The 21,626-nt window shown below is 41.4% G+C and overlaps 1 protein-coding gene across 4 annotated transcripts in view; it reads left to right on the top strand.

Moving 5' to 3' along the window:
• Positions 1 to 21,626, top strand: part of igsf9bb (immunoglobulin superfamily, member 9Bb) — a 126,713-nt gene continuing 105,087 nt past the window's right edge. For all 4 annotated transcript variants that reach the window (XM_084029277.1, XM_084029280.1, XM_084029278.1 and 1 more), the window contains exon 1: positions 1 to 241. In XM_084029277.1, coding sequence (XP_083885403.1) covers positions 178 to 241 — 64 coding nt within the window. In that variant the 5' untranslated portion in view covers positions 1 to 177. The remainder of the gene's footprint in view (positions 242 to 21,626) is intronic.

Raw genomic sequence — 21,626 nt, forward strand, 5'->3', positions numbered from 1 at the left:
TCAGGATGCGAGAGGAGAGCGGAGGAGCGGGGAAGAGAGAGGGAACGCTCCGATGGGAAAGTGGCTCGGTTAACAAGAAGAGAGGAGACCGGCCCGCGTCACGTCGTCCTGGGACATATTCAGCGAAAGGGGCACTTTGAGATATGATGAGCTTTATGTGTGGCCGGCAATAGTACTATGATTTGGTATGTGGCCACTTTGATAGCAAGTGTATTCAGCACCCGAGGAACGGCCGCTCAAGGTGAGTCGAAGTGCAGCAACGTTATCTGTCTCTGTAACGCTTATTGGCCAAGTTTGAACTTGTTTCTCTTCTTTGAAATAACGTTTCCCCGCATCTGTCAGCTCACTTTGAATAGATTGCTTGTATGTTTGAAATGTCACACTTTACGTCATGAAGTTCATGCGTGCATTCATCACCTGAGCCGGCACCGGTTATGTTGCCTGCTTCCTTCCACTGTAGCACATCGTGGACGTGCGTGTTAAATGGCACTATGGTAGTGTGACGTGATAGTCGCGGTGTGTTTGCGTTGATCGGGGCTCCAAGCTAGCGGACTGCTGAGCTACAGATGGGCTTCCAGCGTTGAGTGAAATGTGAAGGCAAATGTGATGAGGTGGTGGAGACGTCATTCACATGCTACGAGTGGATTCACGTCTTCCTAGGGAGCCGTTCTCGCTAAATCCGAGTCTGACCAGCTTTGTCCACTAGAGGGAGCGCTTTCTGAGCCAGTAGCATATTGCGGTGAATTTCAACAGTTCCCAGCACACCGAGGCTGCTTCTCACTCAGAGAGAGAGAGAGAGAGAGAGAGAGAGAGAGAGAGAGAAGGAGAGAGAGAGAGAGAGAGAGTTGCAACGTTGTAGCGTGTAGCATATGATGACTTCATGGGAGCTTGAAATAGTTAATTTTTACAAGATGACGTCATGGGTGGGAGATCCTTCAACCAAGCCACCTGCTGCTGACCTATGATCTCTCAAAGAGATGGCTCACTCCCTCCCTCTTTCCTTCCTTCATTCCCTCCCTCCCTCCATCTGTCCTTCCTTCATCCCCTCCATCCTTCCTTCATTCCCTCCCTCCCTCTGTCCTTCCTCCCTTCTTTCCTACATCCTGCATACCCTCCATCCTTCCTTCCTTCATTCTTCCTACCTTCAATCCTTCCTTTCTTCCTTCTTTCCTTCCCTACCACTCATCTTAAAATAGAGGGGAGATGGAAAAAGTGGGACAGCATCTGTGCTTCAGAATCACTGATTAGATGACAACCAAGCTTGTTGTCATGGCTGGATGTTACACATTTGACACAAAATCGTGCAGGTTTCTGTCTGTTTATTTTTGTGGACGTCCTTCTGGTGTGCGACTAGGCTCAGCTGACTACACGTTATGTACAGCTATGTAATGTCTGAAGCATCTGCTCTCGTCTAACAAACGAGAGCAGACAATGTGGCAGAATTGAGCACTGCTTTTGCATAGACTGTCCCTTAAGTCAGTGCAACTGCTTATGCATATGGTCCTTGTCCCGTGCTTTAACACATCGACGGAGCTCTCAGTGCTCTGCAGCATCAATGCTGTGCAGGGTTGGCATCTTTCTTGCTGAGTGCTGCTGTCTCCAGCTGGCAAATGCTTCGACTTGTGTCAGTGATAACCCTGGACCTGAGCCAGGCGGTCTCTTTCTGTCTGTTCTCCCCTCCTCTCTAGTTTCCTCTCTTCCTCACATTGCTTCATTACATTTACATTTAGGGCATTTAGCAGACGCTTTTGTCCGAAGCGACTTACAATAAATACATTTGTCAAAAGAAAGAAACCACAACATATCATTGTAAGAGCGAAAAAATAGAAACAAGGTCCTCATCTGAGTAAAGTAGTAGCTGTTCAGCAAGTATACCTTAAGGACAACAGTTCTATGATCAAAGTGCTATAGGTAAGAACATAGATATAGTTATTTTTTTTTGGGGGGGGGGGGGGGGGGGGGGGTGTAAGTGGGTCATGCTATGCAGAGTCGAGGTGAAGTCTGAACAGGTGAGTCTTGAGCCATCCTTACCTCCCTACCTCCTGTCTCTTTCCCTGTCTGACTCAGGTCCTCTTCACTCTCCCTTGCACATACTGTCTCTCTCCTCTCCTGCTCCATCCTGTCGCCTTCCTCTTCCCTACTCTCAGGTGAACACGTTTCCCTCCAGGTATCACTTGGCCTCTCTCAGCATGGCCGGGAAGCCGAGGCAAGGGAACATGTTGTGTTGTGTAAATGGAGACTCAGGGCGCGCTCCACAGCAACCGTCTGCTACTACACGGAGACAGACATACACACACATACACTTGTTACACCCACCCACGCGCGCACACACACACATAAACACGCAAGCATCCTCTGGGGGAGCAGTGTGTCTTTAACCAGGATTAAGCTGTGAGACAAATTCCACTCAGTTGCACAATACATACATGCCACAACATGCAAGAGGACTGATGGGGACAGAGGGGGAGTGGGTGATGTTTGAGGACAGTGGGCAGAAGCAATGGGAAAAACAATGAACCCTATTTTTTAATTTAGACGTTTAGAATCGAAAGCTCTTGTTTGGTTCAGTTAAATGCCGATGTGTTAGCTTGTTTATTTTGGTTTATTTGAGCTGGTATGAAAGGCTGAACAACCGTTACTTGTGTGGAATCAGATCGCCGATGTGATATTTAGCATGAGATCAAAAAATATACGGCTGTTAAAGGACCAACCCAGTCTAATTCTGACTTCTCTCTATTAGCAGCGATTCCTCCTGTCTTCATCAGAGTTTATTTTAGTAGAGCTCTGCCTCCCTGTTTTTTAATGTTTTTTTGTGTGCCTTTATTATGATAGGACAGCATGAGAGTGAAAGGGGGGAGAGAGATGGGGATGACATGCAGCAGGGCTGCCGGTCGGATTTGAACCCGGGGCAGTGAGACAACCAGCCTCCCTGTTTTAACCCGAACATACTGTTCATATTCCATACCTTCACAGTATGGTACGGGTCAATTTTGGGAATTCCCCCATAATGGTGTCTATACACAGCAAATTTGAAATCGCAAATTTAACACTCTCAGAGTTAAAATTAACACTGACCCAGAGTTTATATGGGAACCACTGCAAAAGTGTTAAATTAACAATTTTGAAATAGTTAAAATTATAAACACTATGATAGTGTTACTTAAAAAACTCTTACAGTGTTAATGATCATCACTATAATGAACAATATGAACACAGGTCAGTGTTATTTAATGACTATCATAGTGTTCATTATTTACTCTTTAATCAATAACGAGAACACCAGTTAGTGTTAATAAACTAACACTTGTGGTGTAAATTATTAACACTTTAAAAGATGACAACAACACTGACTAGCGTTATTTAATAAATATTATAGTGTTCATTATTAACACTGGTTGGTGTCATTTAATAACTATTATAGTGTTCATTATTGACACTGATTGGTGTAATTTATGAACTATTACAGTGTTCATTATTACTAGGGCTGAACGATATATCGTTATCGTATCGTTATCAAGATATGAACATTCAAGATATTAACATCGAAAAAGCAACGATATAAACGATATAGATTTCCCCGCGCTCGCCCTGCATGTAAAGCTCTGGCAGTCACCATAAACTTCATTTTTACGATTGCCCTTGAATGCACCGCTATGGCCAGCCAACCACAAACCTTATTTCATGCTTGCTGTGGATCGACAGCTGAAGCCAACCAATGACGAACATATGAGGGCGGGACTCCCGCCGCGGGACTGAGGTAGACGGACACCGAGACGCAGACGCAACATACGCAGCGGGGAAATCAAAAAGAAAGAAAGAAAAGTGAGACTAGTGCAGAAGATAATGCGGCCAGTAGCGGTGCCGAATCTGATTTGGTGCCAAAACATAAATCATCCTCCATTATTTGGAGGTATTTTGGATTTAATAACGATGATGTCAACCAGAGCGAGGTGTTGTGCAGGTCGTGTTTGGCGAAAATTGCACCGAGTGTATTGCAATGCGTTCAGTAGTGTTACACCGTATGAGTCGGCGTCCACCAGACATAAAGACATTACAGACGCTTTAACATACATAATTTCAAAAGACATGGTACCGTGTAGACAATCTAAAATGTTTTATTTTGTATTTATTGATTGGTGACTTTATGTTAATGTTGATGACTGGCAGTGAGGTATCATCGATAAAACTGCAGTTTCCACATTATGTTTTTATTTTTCTGAAAAATATTTGGTTTTCACCGAACCCGTAGTCATATCGTATCGTATCGATATCGAGATATCTGGCATGAATATCAAGATATGAAATTTTGTCCATATCGTTCAGCCCTAATTATTACCACTGATTGGTGTAATTTATTAACTATTACAGTGTTCATTATTGACACTGATTGGTGTAATTTATTAACTATTACAGTGTTCATTATTGACACTGATTGGTGTAATTTATTAACTATTGCAGTGTTCATTATTACCACTGGTTGGTGTAATTTATTAACTATTACAGTGTTCATTATTACCACTGGTTGGTGTAATTTATTAACTATTGCAGTGTTCATCATTACCACTGGTTGGTGTAATTTATTAACTATTGCAGTGTTCATTATTAACACTGATTGGTGTAATTTATTAACTATTAACAATAACACTGGTCTGTTACTCAACTAATATGGCTTAAATTATTAATGCAATGGATAACAAAAGTTTACGACCATCTACAGGAAAAAACACCATTATAGTTAGATTGTACAATAATAGTCTAGTCCTCCCACCATGCATTTACAGTCATCACTCCAAATAGTTACTGCATGAAAATGATTTTATTTTGCCCACAAAATGCTTTCAGACAAACAGGGCACAAAAAACAACATTGTATTATTATATTGTACAATATAATCATACCAAAAACATGAGGCAACTCATTACTGCTGCTTACCTTAGACAATGCAGCCGTCTGGTACAACATAGAAAAATGAGTCTGTACCATAACACATTTGGACATCAAAGGGCTTAAAGTACCTAACAATTGAAACATTATGCACTTGTTCAACAACATGAAAAGCATAAAAGTGCTCTATAAATGTAGTCTCCATTTCTGACACCAAAAAATACACTCCATTTCTCAGAAAGATGCCAACAATCTTGCTGAACACTGGCATTTCACGAACAAAATCTTTGCAAACAACAAGACCTGTGTGATATTCAGCGCCATTATGGTTAACCCAAGTTGTGACACTTATCTCACTTGACAAATCAATCTCAAAATGTTCTGAAATCAAATCACCATTTTCAACATCAGTCAGTATTTTTGTTTTGACAGGCCCAGACTCAATACCTTTGGCAGACAGTGCCTCCCAGTGATAGCTACAGCTATTTGGTGTTTTTTGGCAAGGGACTTCGTTATGTTTTTGAAGTTTTTTATGCTGGACTTGAAGAATTTGTGTTTTGCTTCATATCTCATACTCGGTCAATAAAGGACCGATTTTGCGTATACACTCAGGATAATGGATCATGAAGTGATGTTTTGGAATTAAATTATTTTGAGGATACAAATCTTTAAATAACCGATGATGAAGATATTTCAAAAATACTGTCATTCCCTCTGTAACACATGGGGAAAATACAATGTTAATGATATGCAACAATCAAATCAACAGATTCCAGTGTCTGTCACCTTCTGGGACAACATCACCAAAGATTAGCGGGAGGTTCCGAATGAGGCATAATGTTTGACTAGCATTAAGCCCAATACTGTTGCCAGAGCAAAACAAGTTAATGCGCGTTGGACGATTATTTTTATCCATAAAGCCATAGTTGAATGCATATACACGTTGGAGTATATTTTCATTGGAAATAAAATTACGATTCAAATATTCAAACAACAACTTAACTTCATACTGTGCTACTCCTTCTAAGATATCATGCATTATGTCAAACACAAAATTATCCGATACACTGAAGTAAGCCAAGGAATTGAGTATGCTATTATGTTTAATCCCAAAGCATGAATTTTCTCTTGGGTTTTCCATTAGATAACTGTAATGCTCCTCATTGGTTAATTTGGTGCGTAAAGTCACACGTGGATCATTTTCACTAAACACTGTTTGAGCCGATACTTTGTCAGTAAGACACATCCTGCAGTAGTAGTTTGCAGAAAAAGATTCCACAAAACCAAGAATTTAGTTCAGACCTAAATTGTCACCTGTTATTTGTGAAATGGTACCATAGAGAGGCTGTTCAGTAAATGAAACTTTCATTCCCTTTTGCTCTAAGATTTTTACATCTTCTACAAATGGACTTAGAATTTTTTTCAAGGCCATATTTTTTTGCATCTTGGGAATGAAACAAAGAAATTAGATGAATATTCATCAAACATGAATTCAGACGTGGTGGTAAATTGCGGAGTGTAAAATATAAACATCCAAGCTTATGGATGCCTTGTTTTGACCCTAGTGGATTCAATGTTTCAAAGTCATCATAATAAACTTGAATTTGCAAAGCATTTTTTGATCTTGAAAATAATGGGTGTTGCCTTTAGTATTTTCCATCACAGAAATCTTGGTATAAATCACTTTCAGCAGCAGATTTATTTATTTCAAGACAGACTTGCTCATTTTTAAATATAAACTCTAATATTTTTAAAAGGGGAACATAAATGAAAGTGTCATTTCCTGGTACCTGCTCATATCTTCCAGATACTTTGTTTCTCTTTAAATCATATCTTACTCCTAAATGAATCTCCACCGGTTCAACAACACCCCATTTCTCACTAAAATACTTACTCCATTTAGAATTGGTGTTTAAATCACTAAATGGATTGTAAGTTTTACTGAAGACATCCTCCACTGCACTTCTACTGGAATTTGTGACAGGCACAGCACTCAACACTTGTTCTTTAAGATTTTCATGAACCTCATTGACATACTCCTCCATGCTTTTGACAACAGATGATACAACACTGTTGGCTACACCACTTCCCTCTAACTTTGCTATGATTGAAGCACACATTTCTTTTGCCCGGTCTTTTGACATATGACATGTAGATAGATGATTTATCCGATCCACGTCCATATCAGAGGCATCTTCTTGTGAGATCTGCTCACTTGCAAATTGACATCATTACTTGGGCCTGTTATACCAGTGCTATGACAACTATTTGAATGCTTTCGAAAACCTGCAAAACTTTTGAACTGCAATGAACATCCTTCTTGAGCACACAAAACAACAACGTTTTTGCCAAGATATAATCCATGCAAAAACTTGAGGTGCTGAATTAATGCACTAGGTAGCATAGCAACTTAGCTCCTGTTCATGAACTTGGCTCTTAATTCTTTTACCTTTGGGCTTTCTTTGGTGGTTTCCACATCAATACCATAGACTGTTGTCTGGAGAAATGTGTACAGGTTGCTGAGAGCATCATCATAGCTTACGCTGAAAACAAAATGCACCTTAAAAAGCTGGTTGAGTGCTGCAAATGATGTGGTTCCCTGGCAGGGGATGAGCTTCTTATCCATCACAATGTAGAAAGCACTGATGGCCTGCTTGCTGGTCCCAGAAGCCAGAAGGTATGGCTGCTGATGGCTCTCCTGGTGACTCTGAAGGTGTTGTTCTAAGCTCCTGCAGGACTGGGGTGGGGGGTAATAAAATTACATTGTCATATGTTCTTTTAGTCTGACCTACATTTCCTACTTAAAAGCACTACTGTGGCCCAGTACATACCTTATGAAACACAATTAAATGGCCCATAGCCTGGGATGCGCTGATCTTCAGGGATTTCTTTTTCATGGGCTGAGGTGGTAGGATATGCAAAAGCAGTAGGAAAGATGCCACATCACTGTCCCATCATGTAAGAAGCAAAAAATAAGTCCAGGATCACCTTTATTTGAATCACTATAAAATGCTGACTTCTGTAGGCTTTTTGAGCTGTGTTAAGTTACATCATAAGTATGTGTATGACCCAATACATTCAAAATCATTTAATTTTTAACTGAATACCTGGATGATCCTCAGATGATTCCTCACTGTACTGATTCTTAGCAGACTTCAGCAAACTCTGGAGCACTGGGGTGGAAGTAAGGTACTCTGCTTCTCTGATCACCTTTCCTTTATAGGAGGTATGCCACTTCTCCAGCAGTTTGGCAGATATTTCTGGTCCAAAGAGGAGGCTGAAGTCTTGAAGTATCTGCAGCAACACAAAGGAAATAAACATTTTTTGCAATAACATAACATTCACTTATGATGGTAACAACATGATGCCAATACTGACCAGCCCTTTAGTATCCAGCAGCCTTGGAAACACAGAGAGTACAGTGTGCGAATCATTGGGGTTGCGGATAAGGCGCTGCCTATACTCAAAGGTCTCCTTCATCTTCTGCATGATGACATCTTTGTCACTGGTATGGTTCATCAACGATATGACTTCTTTACAACGTTCTTCATCTAGCTGACCACCAATCACAGGCAGCTCCCTTTCCTGTGTTGGACCACCTCCTCCCACGGTTTGCAACTTCGGTTCCTTAGAACCAAGTATGGTCTTTCTCCGAATTGTCTTAAGCCGCCATGCCAGAAATCCAGAGCCACTTTGCCATTCATAAAAATGTTCCTTAGCAAAGACAGAGACATAATCAGAGTTTATCTTCATGAACAAGGTGACAATTCCGAGTGCATATTTCTCTTTAGTAATTCGCTGAGGGATTCTCCTGCAAAAGGAAAATAAAAGTGGTTTCAGGGGGTTTACACAGCGTCTCCGCATTAACACCGGAGCGGTAGTTCGCCAATTCTCCGCCAATGGTGATTCTCACACACAGCGAAGCATCTCGGGCCATACCGCCGCGTAATTCGCACGGAAAGCCAGCGCTGCGGCTCCTAAAGAGGCGTGACGTTGTGATGACGACATCTGTGTTTCCCTGTCAGCTGTTAGCGTTTTTCAGACGGTCTTTTTGGACCACTCGATATTTCTTGGCTGCCCGCCTCTGCTGCATTGACCACCATTATCTTAAAATTAGCATAGGTCCCCCTCGGATGTCTGTTAACTTGCCCCACTTTTGATCCACTTTGCTCCATACAATCACCGCGTCTCTCCATTGTCCGTCTCCCGTCACTTCTTCTCCGCTGTGATTGGCAGTTAACCCCAGCCACAGTGTCAGTGATGTCTACAATAAGCTGGCGCCCTCTGCCGAGGTGATTAAATTAGACCTAATTATTGTATAATTAGGGATCCATCTCGGGTAGGCGTTCTGATGAGTGTGTCTGACAGGGTGCGGGGCGTGGCATCACAATGGTGGCTGTCCATCGTGATGTCGGTCAGCCATGATGACCAATCAAAAACAGTTTTTGTTTAAGAAGATAATCATGTCTGCCTTGTCAGGCTGCAAGCGTGACCGTTCGGCACAGATTGTGTTCCCTGCCGTGGAGAACACGCGCTCACTGGGTGTTGAGGAGGCCTGTACACATTTTTATTATTTACTTACCTAAATGTGGGAGATTCCACCTCCGAGAGAGGATGAAGCCTTTTCACAACATAGGCTGTCACTTTTCTGTGGCATTCCTGGATTTGTTCTTCAGACAGCTTACCCCTTGCTGCTAGCTTGAACGGGGTCACGGACATGATGTCACGTCGTTTGCCTGGTGCTGCTTGTTGCAGCAACGACTCTGCTCGCTGACCGGTACTGTTAGCAGGCTGGCTAACGTTAGGCGGACTGAGCGAGCGTTCGACAACAACTGTGAACAGTTTTAGCAATAGCAACAGTTAGCCTACAACTTCAGCTAGTCTGTTAAAAATACAAGACAACAACCATAATTGTCACGTATCTGATTCCGTTTGAAACAAGGCTGAAGGTTGACTGTCCGAAGTGGAGGAACTTGAGCAAGCGACTGGAGCAGGAGATCGACGCAACGAGTCAAACACAGTACACTCCTCCTTCATTATGATACCATGCAGGCGAAGGTGTTTTGCCATGTTTGTCGTGCACCCTCCTTTGGTAGTGAGTAGTTTTCCACATATGTTGCACTGTGCTAATCCATCTTTGTTCAAATTAAAATGAAGCCAGACTTTCGAGCGGCGTCTTCTTCTGCCATCCATGTTGAGTGAGTGACGTTCTTCGTTCTATCGCGGAGTAATACAAACAAAGTAGTATGAGCAGGGTGACAAACAAACTGGTCTCCGCACGCCGGGCAGTGTAATACAAACAAACTAGTGCGAGCGGAGTAAAACAAACAAACTAGTGCGGACGTTTAAGAACCGAAAAAAAGGATCGCAATTCCAACAGCTTCTTAACGGTTCCGGAACCGGAGGTTAGGAACCGGTTCCTATTTGGAACCGGATCTCGATGCCCAACCCTAGCCATCAGGGCACAACCCTATCAGACTCTCTTAATTTTTGTAATCATGCAATCTGTTTTTTTTTTAATGAAAAAGTAAATCAAATGGTTGTAACCACCTAACCGCTAGGGCAGGCTGTCCTATTCCACATAATTTTGCCCATCCTTACAATCAAATCTATCTATATCATTGTATCAATCTATATCCTTGTATCAAGAACTTACCCTTCAGTCTCCACCATGTGCGCTGCAAGAATGTTAACCATCTGTCGTCTTCTGCTATCTCGCAAAGTCCCAGTCTGTTCATATTCTTCAAGCACTGCTGTCCCTCCAAGTTTTGTCAGCAAGATCTGGTTTACCAGCTACACAGATGACAATGAATTAGATTGGCACCTATTACAATGTACATCTCTTCCAATACCAATTTTCATAGTGGTCCTTCATATTCACATGGGTTGTTTTTAAGCTTACTGTGTGTTGAATGCAATAAAACATTCATTCATAAAATGAATGGATGAAAAAAGTGACAAAAAAAAATCAATTTTGGATCTCATTTATATAGATATAGACACCTGATCATGAACTTACCTCTCTGGCCGAAGAACTCTGTAATGACTCTTCATCACTTTTAATTCGCTTGGATGGTCTTGAGACCTCACCGTCACTGCTACTGATGGAGCCAGAGTAGAAACTCTTACCTGATGAGGGTGTGAATGGAGGTGATGACGAATCTCAAAACACAAACAAACAATTCACATTATTTACAGTTAAATTGCGGATACAATTTGAATTCAGCACTGGACATCCAAGAAACTCCTATCTCCTCCCTGACTGAACTATTAGGAATCATAAGATAAAATGTCTGCTTTGCTAAGCCACAATTTGTGCTATAAAGACATTACTTTGTTTTATTTTTCCAACAGCAATCGCTTATCAATTAAACCCATAACCTCAAATTAAACCTTTTCTAACAAGGGTCTTAATACTTTATATGCTAGTATTAAAATGGCTGCATCTTCAATGACCACTTTTAGCAATATAAAACCAAGCTATCTTTTAAAATTTACCATTGTCAGAACAGTCCTTGATGACAAAGCAAATCCCCTCCATAGCAGATCATTCTGCAAATACGGTTTCATCCACCTCAGTGCCAGAATCATCTTCCACAGTGACTTTGCCAACACGTATGGAGAACTTCTCTCTCACTGCATGAGGTCGAGACAAAATAGCATGACAACATGTTTATAATTATACAATATAAGGAATTGAACTCAGTTTAGATTAGTTCTCATTTGAGTGTTTACCTTCAGATATGAATTCTTCAAAACCAGCTTCTTGCTGTAATTTTATGTACTTCTTACGGTTTTGATACTGCACCTTAAGGAGCATTTTGCTATCTGAAAACAGACAGCAGGTGAAGATAAAATTCCTAAAGACATTCTTTCAATGTTTTATTATGAAATTTATCTTTTAATAGCCTGAAACTTACGCAGCTAGCCCGACGGTTAGCCTAGCGCCGCGAGGCTAAGTGGCTAGCCCGGCGGCGCGCGTGGAGCAGGGCCCCAGGGGAGCCGCTTTGGGCTAAAAGCCCTCGTCTTTCGCACCTGTTAGTGAGTCAATCAGCCCAGGCGCTCTGCCACTATATGTCTCATTGCAAAGCGCATTTTTAAAGTACCAATTGCCCAAAATATAACTTCAGTTCACATGACAAAGACAATACAACTCAAAATGACTCTCATGTGCTGTCCATGTTGGAATACTAAACTAATATTGCACTAAATTAACTATATGCTATACAGACTTTATGCTAGCAATCGGACACTTCAACGAAAAACAGTTAAAAATATGATAAAACACTTAAAAATATTCGTAGTCCAGTAAATAAACTTCACCTAACATTCGAAATAAACATGTTCTAATCTTGAGCTAAAATATAAAATTTGACAGAGTTTAACTTACCACGATGAGACGTAAAATGGCGACTGCAAAAATCCAGCGCTGCATTTCTTCACCGTGAATGAAGGCGTGGCCAAGGTTAACGCTCTTGAGTGTGAAACTGTGTAACTCCCAAAATTTACACCAACACTAACTCTGCTAGTTTTAGTTAGTATCTGGTAAGTGTTAAAATAACTCTGAATTGTGTTAATTTCATGTTACACTGGAAATTTAACACCGGCAAATTTGCTGTGTACCAATTTTTGAACTACAGATCTATTTAGAATGTATAAACAGCCTGTCTGGCATAAATGAATGGATGATTAGTCCTTAATTAATGTTTCAGAGAGCATGGAGAGTGTACTTTTTAGGTTTAACACCACTCGTTTTTTGAGGAAAAACCTCTTACCACACAATATCATGCCCTGTTTTAACTAACAATCATATTTGTGTATCTAAACAGAGAAGAGAGATGAAAACAACAAACAAACAAACAAACGCACACACACAGAGCAATGGAGTGGGCTGGCTATGGGGCGGGGGTGGGGTTTTGGGTGTCTAAACACACAAACAAACAGGGAAAGAGCGAAAGAGAGGCAGAGAGGAGTTGGTGACAAGTCAAGATGGATGATGAAAAAAATAGCTCTGAATGAACAACAGCTGAGCAGAAACGATTGTCGACCGTCGCGGAGAAATACTGTGCACAAGGTACCTTTTTATAATTTTCTGAACCTCTGTTTAGCTCAGAATAAATGGATTCTAATTTGTATATTTTTAGACTGGACAAATTCTGAAATGTATTGACTCTGAAAATCATGAACGTGTTCTAGTATTTTCACTGATGTTTATGTTGAAACAGTGTTAAATAGGGGTGCACTGATCTGATATTAAGATCGGATATCGGCCCTGATATTGACAAAATAGCTGGATCGGGGATCAGAAGAATAAACAGTTCCAAGGGCCGACATTATAAGCGTTTATCACCGCACCTAAGCTGAAAGAAAAGAAGAAAAATAAGACGTTGAGAGTCTGTACTGTTTTACTGTAATAAACGAGCACACTGTTTCATCCAGCATCTCTCCTCTCTGTTTCACCGAGGGGTGGGGCTGAGACACACACACACACACACATAGTGATCGATAGTCATGTCGAAGACATTTAATTTCAATTTATTTATTTATAGTGTCATATCACAACAGAAGTCATCTCAGGACACTTAACACATTGAGCAGGACTAGAATATGCTCATGATTTTCAGAGTCAATACAATTTCAAAGTCCCAACAACATCCAGGGGCAAGCATTACAGCAACAGTGGCTAGAAAAAACTGCCTTAATAGGCTTTTAGGCAGAAATCTCATGCAGCCCAAGCCCTTGGGTTCCAACTGCATTTGGTGTTGGTAGTAGTTGGTAGTAGTAGTCCATGGCAGTAGGCACAGAGATGGATCTGCATCTGTCAGGACCTTAGCAGACTCTGCTGGACTAGAAAGCATAGCCAGACTCCCAGGTGTAATCCCGGGAGTAGTCAAGTTAGAAACGGTAAAGATGCTGATTTTAGTCAGGAAAATACTTGATACTTGATACCACAGGGAGAAAATGAATAAGAATGCTTCTAAATAAAGATTAGAACAATACAAACATCAATAACACTTTAAAAAAAAAAAGTTGTCTGACGTAGTGCAAAAAAAGGAAACACACTAACATTACTGTATATTTATATAATTGTATATATTTTGTAAATGTAAGTGTATTCAGCTACAGTCCTGTTTATTTCATGTGTTTCTGGTGACTTGGCATCATATTTTAGTTTCTGGTCTAATAGAGTTGGTAGAGCAGGCCGCTACTGGTTCTGTCTAGTAGCCACGTTATTGTGTAATCCTGTTAAATTAACGTCTCAACCATTAGCGTGAGCTGCCTAGCTCTGTCATTACATTGCTGGTTATTAGCCGTTAGCTGCTAGCGTAACGATAAGTGAACAGACTAACCGTTTCAAACTTCAATGTTATTGAACCAGGAGCTTTACTGACTCTAAATTCCCCATAAAGATCGTGGTGTCGGTCTTTAAGACGCTTCACCACATTTGTTGTGCTACTCGATTCTGTGCTACTACTTTAGCATTACTAGCATATCTGTTCGTTTACATCCCCGGTCGTTAGCCTTGTATGCTAAATACTTCCAAACGGCACTTTTGTGTTGTTCATTTTCTACTAAAACTGGTCTTAAAGACCCTCCAGTGTTGTTAACATGAATGTGTTCAGCCGCAGAGAGTGACAGAGCCATAGATATTGAAAGCGGGGGGAATTACTAAAGGAATTAGAACTACTAGAATGTTTCTTCAGTAAATTTCTTGATTTTGACTCATGAACCTAACCTGACTCTCGCCCGATGAATTTCGTTCCGCCTAGCTCCACTCATCCATCTGGGATCGCTCCATTGGAGAGGTGTTTCAGAAGGCTGGGCCTTATCAAAAATCCTTGCATATGATTGGATAAGACGCTTGTCCGTCATCTTTATTGACGTGCTACTTCAACCACTCACATCGAAGCCAACCCGTGACGCTGATGAGAGCGACGCAGGGAAAATCAAAACAGAACAGCCGACATCTTGGATATAGCAGCAGTGCAATCAGCAATACAACGACAACGGATGAAATAGCAGCATCAATGTTGACGCTTGCTTCCTCGATGCGAGCCGCCATTGTTGTCTGAATCAAAACAGTCTCACAGTCGCTTCTCCGCTACGTCACATCTGTGAAACTCCCGCCCTGTGTCCTGATTGGCTCGTCCATAAAATCTGGTGCCGAAATCACTCCAAACGGAAGCGATCCCAGATGGATGAGTGGAGCTAGGCGGAACAGATTAATCTGGCGAGAGTCAGGTTATCATCAACCACCATTTGATGGGAAAAAAATGCTCTAAGATTGTATAACAGAGAATTTGGATAAAAATGTACGGAAAATGCAGAATTTGGGAGAAAATAAAATGGAATCTAGAAAAAATTATAACAGATTTCATAGAGCCCTACCTACACTGTCCTTCAGACCCCCCCATGTACATTCTGCTTTTGACTTTTTTAAATTCAAACCGTAGGTAGCTTTAGTGAACTTGGAATATTTTTATAGAAAAGAAACCTTAAACACAACAGCTGATTTTGTCTCAGGCTGTCAGTTGGTTGGCATATTGATTTGTCTGCACCATCACTCAGTGTCCTGGGGTCATCACTTGATTGGTTGTGGGGGATGATGCTGCTACTTATCTATGTAACGTTCAGTTCTAAACTCCTCAAAAAAAGTTTGGAAACGTTATTTCAGGTGATTATTCCTCCCCTTTACTAATACCAATTGGTATTGTATTTTATATCGTTGGAAAGCCTGATTAGTCACCTTTACAACGAGGTATAACTTGTAAGGATCATGCATTCATGGAATGAGCAACACAGGTAACATTCAGCTAACATTCAGCAGGTCTGTTTATGTGTGGAGCGCCGTGTTTCCCCCCCACAGCATTCAGAGATGAATCACCACGGTCTGAGCCAATAAGAAGCCTAGTAGGGGCGGGCCTTCGTCTCTGATTGGCTCTGACCCCGGTCTAAAAGTTTTTTTCGTACAGCAAGTTGCCGTGCCGTAACACTTGTCTTCCCTCGCGCCTTAAGATACCGGTCCTGTCTCCCTCGTCTCTATCCGAGACAGTGTCGCAAACCGGGCGGTCCGGTTGGGTGTAGTTTTAAGAACCGGTCGTTTGATTCGGCCTCTGGTTCACTGCGGGCGGGCCGACATTGTGCAGTACGGCCAGAGCCAGGCTGGGAACGCTGCCTTTACTGTCGGAGCGTCGTTCAGAATCAGAAAAAAGCACCAGAAACACAACCGGTACCGGGACAGGTGCGTGGCGGGCCGAGGAGCCCCCCTCTCTCCCCACAGCGTCTCAGCATCAGACAGCCACAAACTGGAGCAGTGAGGAGTCGGACATGATAATAACATTTAACACTGTTTATAATATCACCAAAGACTAGCATTTTAAGTTTGTTTTTAAACTATTTCGGTTATTTTGATTTCTTGTTGAGATTTAAATAAAGAAAAAAATCCTCTTTTTTATCTCTGTTCTTTTTTTCTTATCTTTATTCCTGTTTAGAGTCATTGACCGTGTTAAGGAATTAACAGCGTATATGGGAACTATATACAATGTTAATTTTTATCCGATTACTCTATTAATCAATGGAATAATCGTAGATTACTCGATTACAAAAAGATTCGATAGCTGTAGCCCTAGTGGAGCCAGGGATCAAGCCATCCTTCTTCTGATCAGAGATCAGAGAGCAACAGCTACTCAACAGTGGCACTACACGTTGCCGATGCAACAATGCAATTTTTTGATGATGAGTCCATTCTGTATCCTGACTGCAGCAGAAGAGCTACAGCAAGATGAGTCAGCTAAAGGACAATGGGAGAGTATATTCAGAACAAATACCACAGAGTTATACCTTTCTGAAGTGCTGTGCTGTCTTTGAGCAGTATCCACACACGTATCTCCAACTACCTCTACCAGTCTAATTTAGTCCCTCACAGATGAGAGAGACTTCGTAGTTTTGGTCTTCAAGTGAGCTGAGAGACAACTAGAGAGATGTAAAACTACACCATTCCTACCTGCTCTGTCCCTGCTCTGTTCAGGATGGATTTAAAAGTTTGGAAACGTTATTTCGGTCGATTATTCCTCCTCTTTAGTAATACCAATTGGTATTGTATTTTATATCGTTGAAAGGCCTGATTAGTCACCTTTACAACGAGGTACAACTTGTAAGGATCATGCATTCATGGAATGAGCAACACAGCTAACTGTGTGGCTAGTGGCCCAAAAAAATTTGCCAAAATCCCTTGCAATATTTCTCTGTTGGTATTCACTTTGCAGCAATAACCGTATCGCCGCCATAGAAAGAGGTGCACCACAGTGTTGAGCTCATCACCACATACTGGCATTTTTTTTTGTATCCCTCCACACAAAACAATTCTTCTGAGCGCCCAGGTCTCTACATGACATTTAGCAAGCACATGACGTCATTGTAACATCAAATAATCCAGAACACTGATGTTGAGGAGCAGCAATTAACTAGTCGAAGGTAAAAGGAGATGTGATACACCCATAGTTTACACATCCCAACTAAGAGAATGAGAGAGATGTGTTTGTTGAACATGGCGGCCATTAGCCTCTAAAAAGCTGAATATAACTAAATGAAATGATCAGATAGAGACACAATGGAGATCAGAGAGAAATGCAGCCTGTAGCGACCAACAGGAGGCACAGACAGACAGGCAGACTAATAAAGGGCACAGAAAACGATCTCGCCATTAAACACAAAAGGGAGTTTGGTTGCAATAGTACCGCAAACCGCACGGTGGTGCTGTTGTAAGATCGTGGTGAGTATCATCATACTGCTGCAGCCCTTCTCCCCCCTCGTCAGTTCGAAATGAAGAAGCCTCTAAGACGAGAGATGAGACGTCTTCAAAATCTTATCTTCCTACAATAAAGCTTTCAAGGATAGTTAAGTTATGTTGGGACCTTGAATACTGATATAAAGAGATTGTAAAACAGATTGATTCTGCTAGAAAAATATGCACACAAATGTAGATCTCCTGATAGTGAAGTATTAAAATAATTTAAAAATAATAAGGGAGTGATATAATAAATATTGAATAAATGAATAATATGACATGCCACTTTTATAAGACAGCCTATATTTTTGATGTAATTTGTTTTCATAATTTTACTTCCTAATTTAAATAATTGTTATTATTGTACTGATATATCCTACTTGAGTACTGATACTTGATTGAAATTGTACTAAAATACGAGTAGAAGTACTTTAGTAAAAAAATACTCAAGTAAAAGTTACTTTGTTACGCCCCTCCACATGTTGATTTATTTAATACATTTTGCCCAGGTTTTCTGACATACAGTAATCATTTCATGTAATGAACTGAAAAAGGAATTCAATTAATTTTCTATTCAATTGTATTTAAAGTGTCATATCACAACAGGAGTTATCTCCGGACACTTTACACGTTGAGCAGGACTAGGACACACTCCTGATTTACTTACTGATTTTCAGAGTTAATACATTTTCAAAATCCCAACATCACCAGGAGCAAGAGAAAACCGTGCAGTGTTAACAGGTCCATGCTAATGTATTAAGCTACAGTCCTGTTTATGTTCTGTGTTTCTGGTGACTTGTTCATATTATCATATTATCGTTGCTGGTGTAATAGAGTTGGTAGAGCAGGCTGCTACTAGTCTCGTTGCTGGTTGACTTTTCAGATACACGTTATTGTGTTATCCTGTTAAATTAACGTCTCTGCGTCTCTACTCCTCTCTAAGTGCACGCGGTCTCACAATCATATGACTCCAACTTTACAGAGTTTGTGGCTTATTTTGAGTAGTTTTGCCAAGATACGGCCTTCCAGCACTCCTGGAATGCTCGACTGCAAGGCTGCGACTTGCAGGTCGTCATGCTGCACGTGTAAGAAGATATTTGCAGAGGCAGCAGGAGATGAGGGAGGCATTTGAATCTTTACTTGCTGACTACAATTCTCGTTCATCAAAAAGGTAAGAGTCAGACCAGTTGGATGTATCATCGTGTTAATTTGATAAAGTTTATGCTCACGCATGTGTGTGCTTGTAAGATATTTAATCCATGTGATGGGTAACCTTAAAGCGATGGTTCGGAGTAAAATGCACCCTAGGTCATTTCCACCATGACATCCAGCCAAATACCCCCTCAGAAGCATTTTTAGCCATGATCAACATTGGTCAGGATAGGGCTATCAGCCGAATGGCTTAGTACTGGCGCGAACAGTACAGTGCATCTCGTAAATTACCCCACTAATAATGCATAGAATGTTACCAAACTTCTGCAGTAGTACACATAGGTTCTGTACTCACAAAACGAGGCCTTTGAAAGTTTGTAAGTACACCAGAGGTTCGTTTAAAAGAACACTTGCCTGATAGCTTCTTTCCTCTACTGCTAACGCTACCGCTGCGTCGACGCTACTTCCGTCTTTCCAGAAAGAAGCAGTTTCACGCGAGTATGAAAAAGTTTTGCTGAATTTTTATAAATGCTTGTATTATCAGGTCAACACTTAAAACTCTTTCAAATCTCATCTAGTATTCAATTATTTCTGTTGTCAATACATTTTGATGGAGTGTTGAATTCACTAGCTTTTTCCTTACACTTGTGAGTTTTGAAGAGGAATTTTACAAACTTTTCCAAAACGATAAAGTCACTTTGTGCAGGAAAATCGTACACGAACACTAATGTTTTAAACTAAAGTTTATGGTATTCTGGCTGTGTCAGATACACCTTATGGGAAGGGTGGAGTTGCCTTTGTCACCGTCATCCTCTTCCTGCTGGATGAGGGTCGTGCAATGAGGGACCTGGTGCTGGTAGGGGTAGAGGTGGCAGAAGATGCACTCCTATCAGAGATGGCGACCATGTTACCCTCCTCAGGTGTGTGTGATAAGTCTAGTAAAATAAAGGAGATCAACATTGTAAAGACCAATATCAACATCAAGCTAAAAACAGATGTGTTATAGCATTTGCAGACATTTTTGCAGGGGTGCAAACACCATGGGTGGTGAAAGTGACCCTCTGGGAGAGTCTGGGGGCAACAATGTTAATTTAAATGCGTGTCTTTGTGATAGTCACGTTAGCTGTGCAGGTTAATGAAGACAATAGTTAAAAGCTAAAATGCCATGTCCGGAATGCTAAAACCCAAATAAAATCGGAACAGACACGTATCACATGAATGAATACTTTTTAAATTAAAACCTACAAATTTGCCAAATGGTGGCCAGTTTGCACCCCTATGTAATGGGCGCGGGAGAGGACCCAAATGCAGCAAATGTAGGCAGGCAGAAAGTCCGTAATGACTTTTATTACACACTTGTTAATTGAACAGTTCAAGGGTGTCTCCGTAGACTGAATATGGTTCGGGGAATGATACGAAGTGTCCAGGGGGGACACGCCATGGGAGCCGACGGGAAACAGTATGATAGGCAGCAGAGTGTGGCGAAGGCAGCTGGCCAACACCGTAAATAGTTTGCACACAGTACCGTGGATGCGGTCGGTGATCTGCGGTGTAGTACACCGCCACAGAGGAGATTGCAGGGCTGGGTCAAGTGTAGCGTGGATCCGTCACAGAACTGAGTCTGTGTCAGGGCTGGAAGGCTTGGTCGAACGCCGGGACAGACAGAGCAGACAGGTCGGGACGGGCGGGGTCGATACTGGGTAATCCATCCGAGTGAGAGGGGAGATCATGAACCCTGAAGCATATCAACGACACAAGCTAGCGAGTTAGCATAGGCTAACATTACTCACCGCTAGCTCCCGGTCCATTGTCGTTGGGCCTTCCAATGTAGAAGACTCCAGAACCATCGGGTCGCTGCTCGATTTGAGACCAATTATCTGGTCGACACCGTTGTACCAGTGAAACAGGTCCATTTCATCTGCGAGCAGCGGGATTTTCAGAGTATCACGTATTTAAGATACTGCATCCGCAGCTTCTTCACTTTGTCTCGACACTGCTCAATGGTTTGTGCGTTTCTTTAGTGTTTTGTCTAACTGGCACTGGATGCTCTCATCTGCCCAAATTTCTAGCAGACATTCCACTTCGGCATTGGGACAGCGTGACCCCTTTGCCGCCATTGTTAAAAATGATTGTCAAGAGTGTCATGTCTGGGGTTCCGCGTTGCATTGCGTGCATTAACCGTAATGTACTTAAACCGGACTTAAGGGCTCAAGTGTGCCTGGGTGCGGTACAGTAGTTGTAGTATGAGTGCGCCCTTAGAGTTGGTTCAAGGCAAACCTGAGCCAGCCCCAACAATAAGCTTTATCAAAGATGGCATGATGGGAAACACATGGCTGTCGCCTGATGTGAGAGCTGACTGGCTCCTTGTTTTGACAACAAATGCCACGTTTATTGGAAAATGCAAATTTCCTGTGTAATTGTAATATTTAACACTAGATTGTAGGCTGTTAGTCTCATGATATGCAATAAAAGTTTAATCTGTTAACAAATATATCTTGTGGTTGATAATAATAATGGTAATAATAAAGCTTATTTATATAGCACTTATTCAAACGAGCAGTTACAGCATGCTTTACGAAGCAGACATAAAAAGAAGAGCAGAGAGAATAAAAAGGTAGATAGATACATAGCATTGCACAGATATTAACGAACAAATAATAATAAATAATAAATAATATATATATTTTTTTTATCTGAACATGGTCCCAACTACAGGCTGCCTACAGAGGGCATCAAAAGGGATGTAACTATTTATACATTTATAAGTCTATGAAGGCTGGAAACTGTCCGACTGGACCGCAGC

Source organism: Eutrigla gurnardus, assembly GCF_963514095.1.
Source record: "Eutrigla gurnardus genome assembly, chromosome: 15".
NCBI classification, from domain to species: Eukaryota; Metazoa; Chordata; class Actinopteri; order Perciformes; family Triglidae; genus Eutrigla; species Eutrigla gurnardus.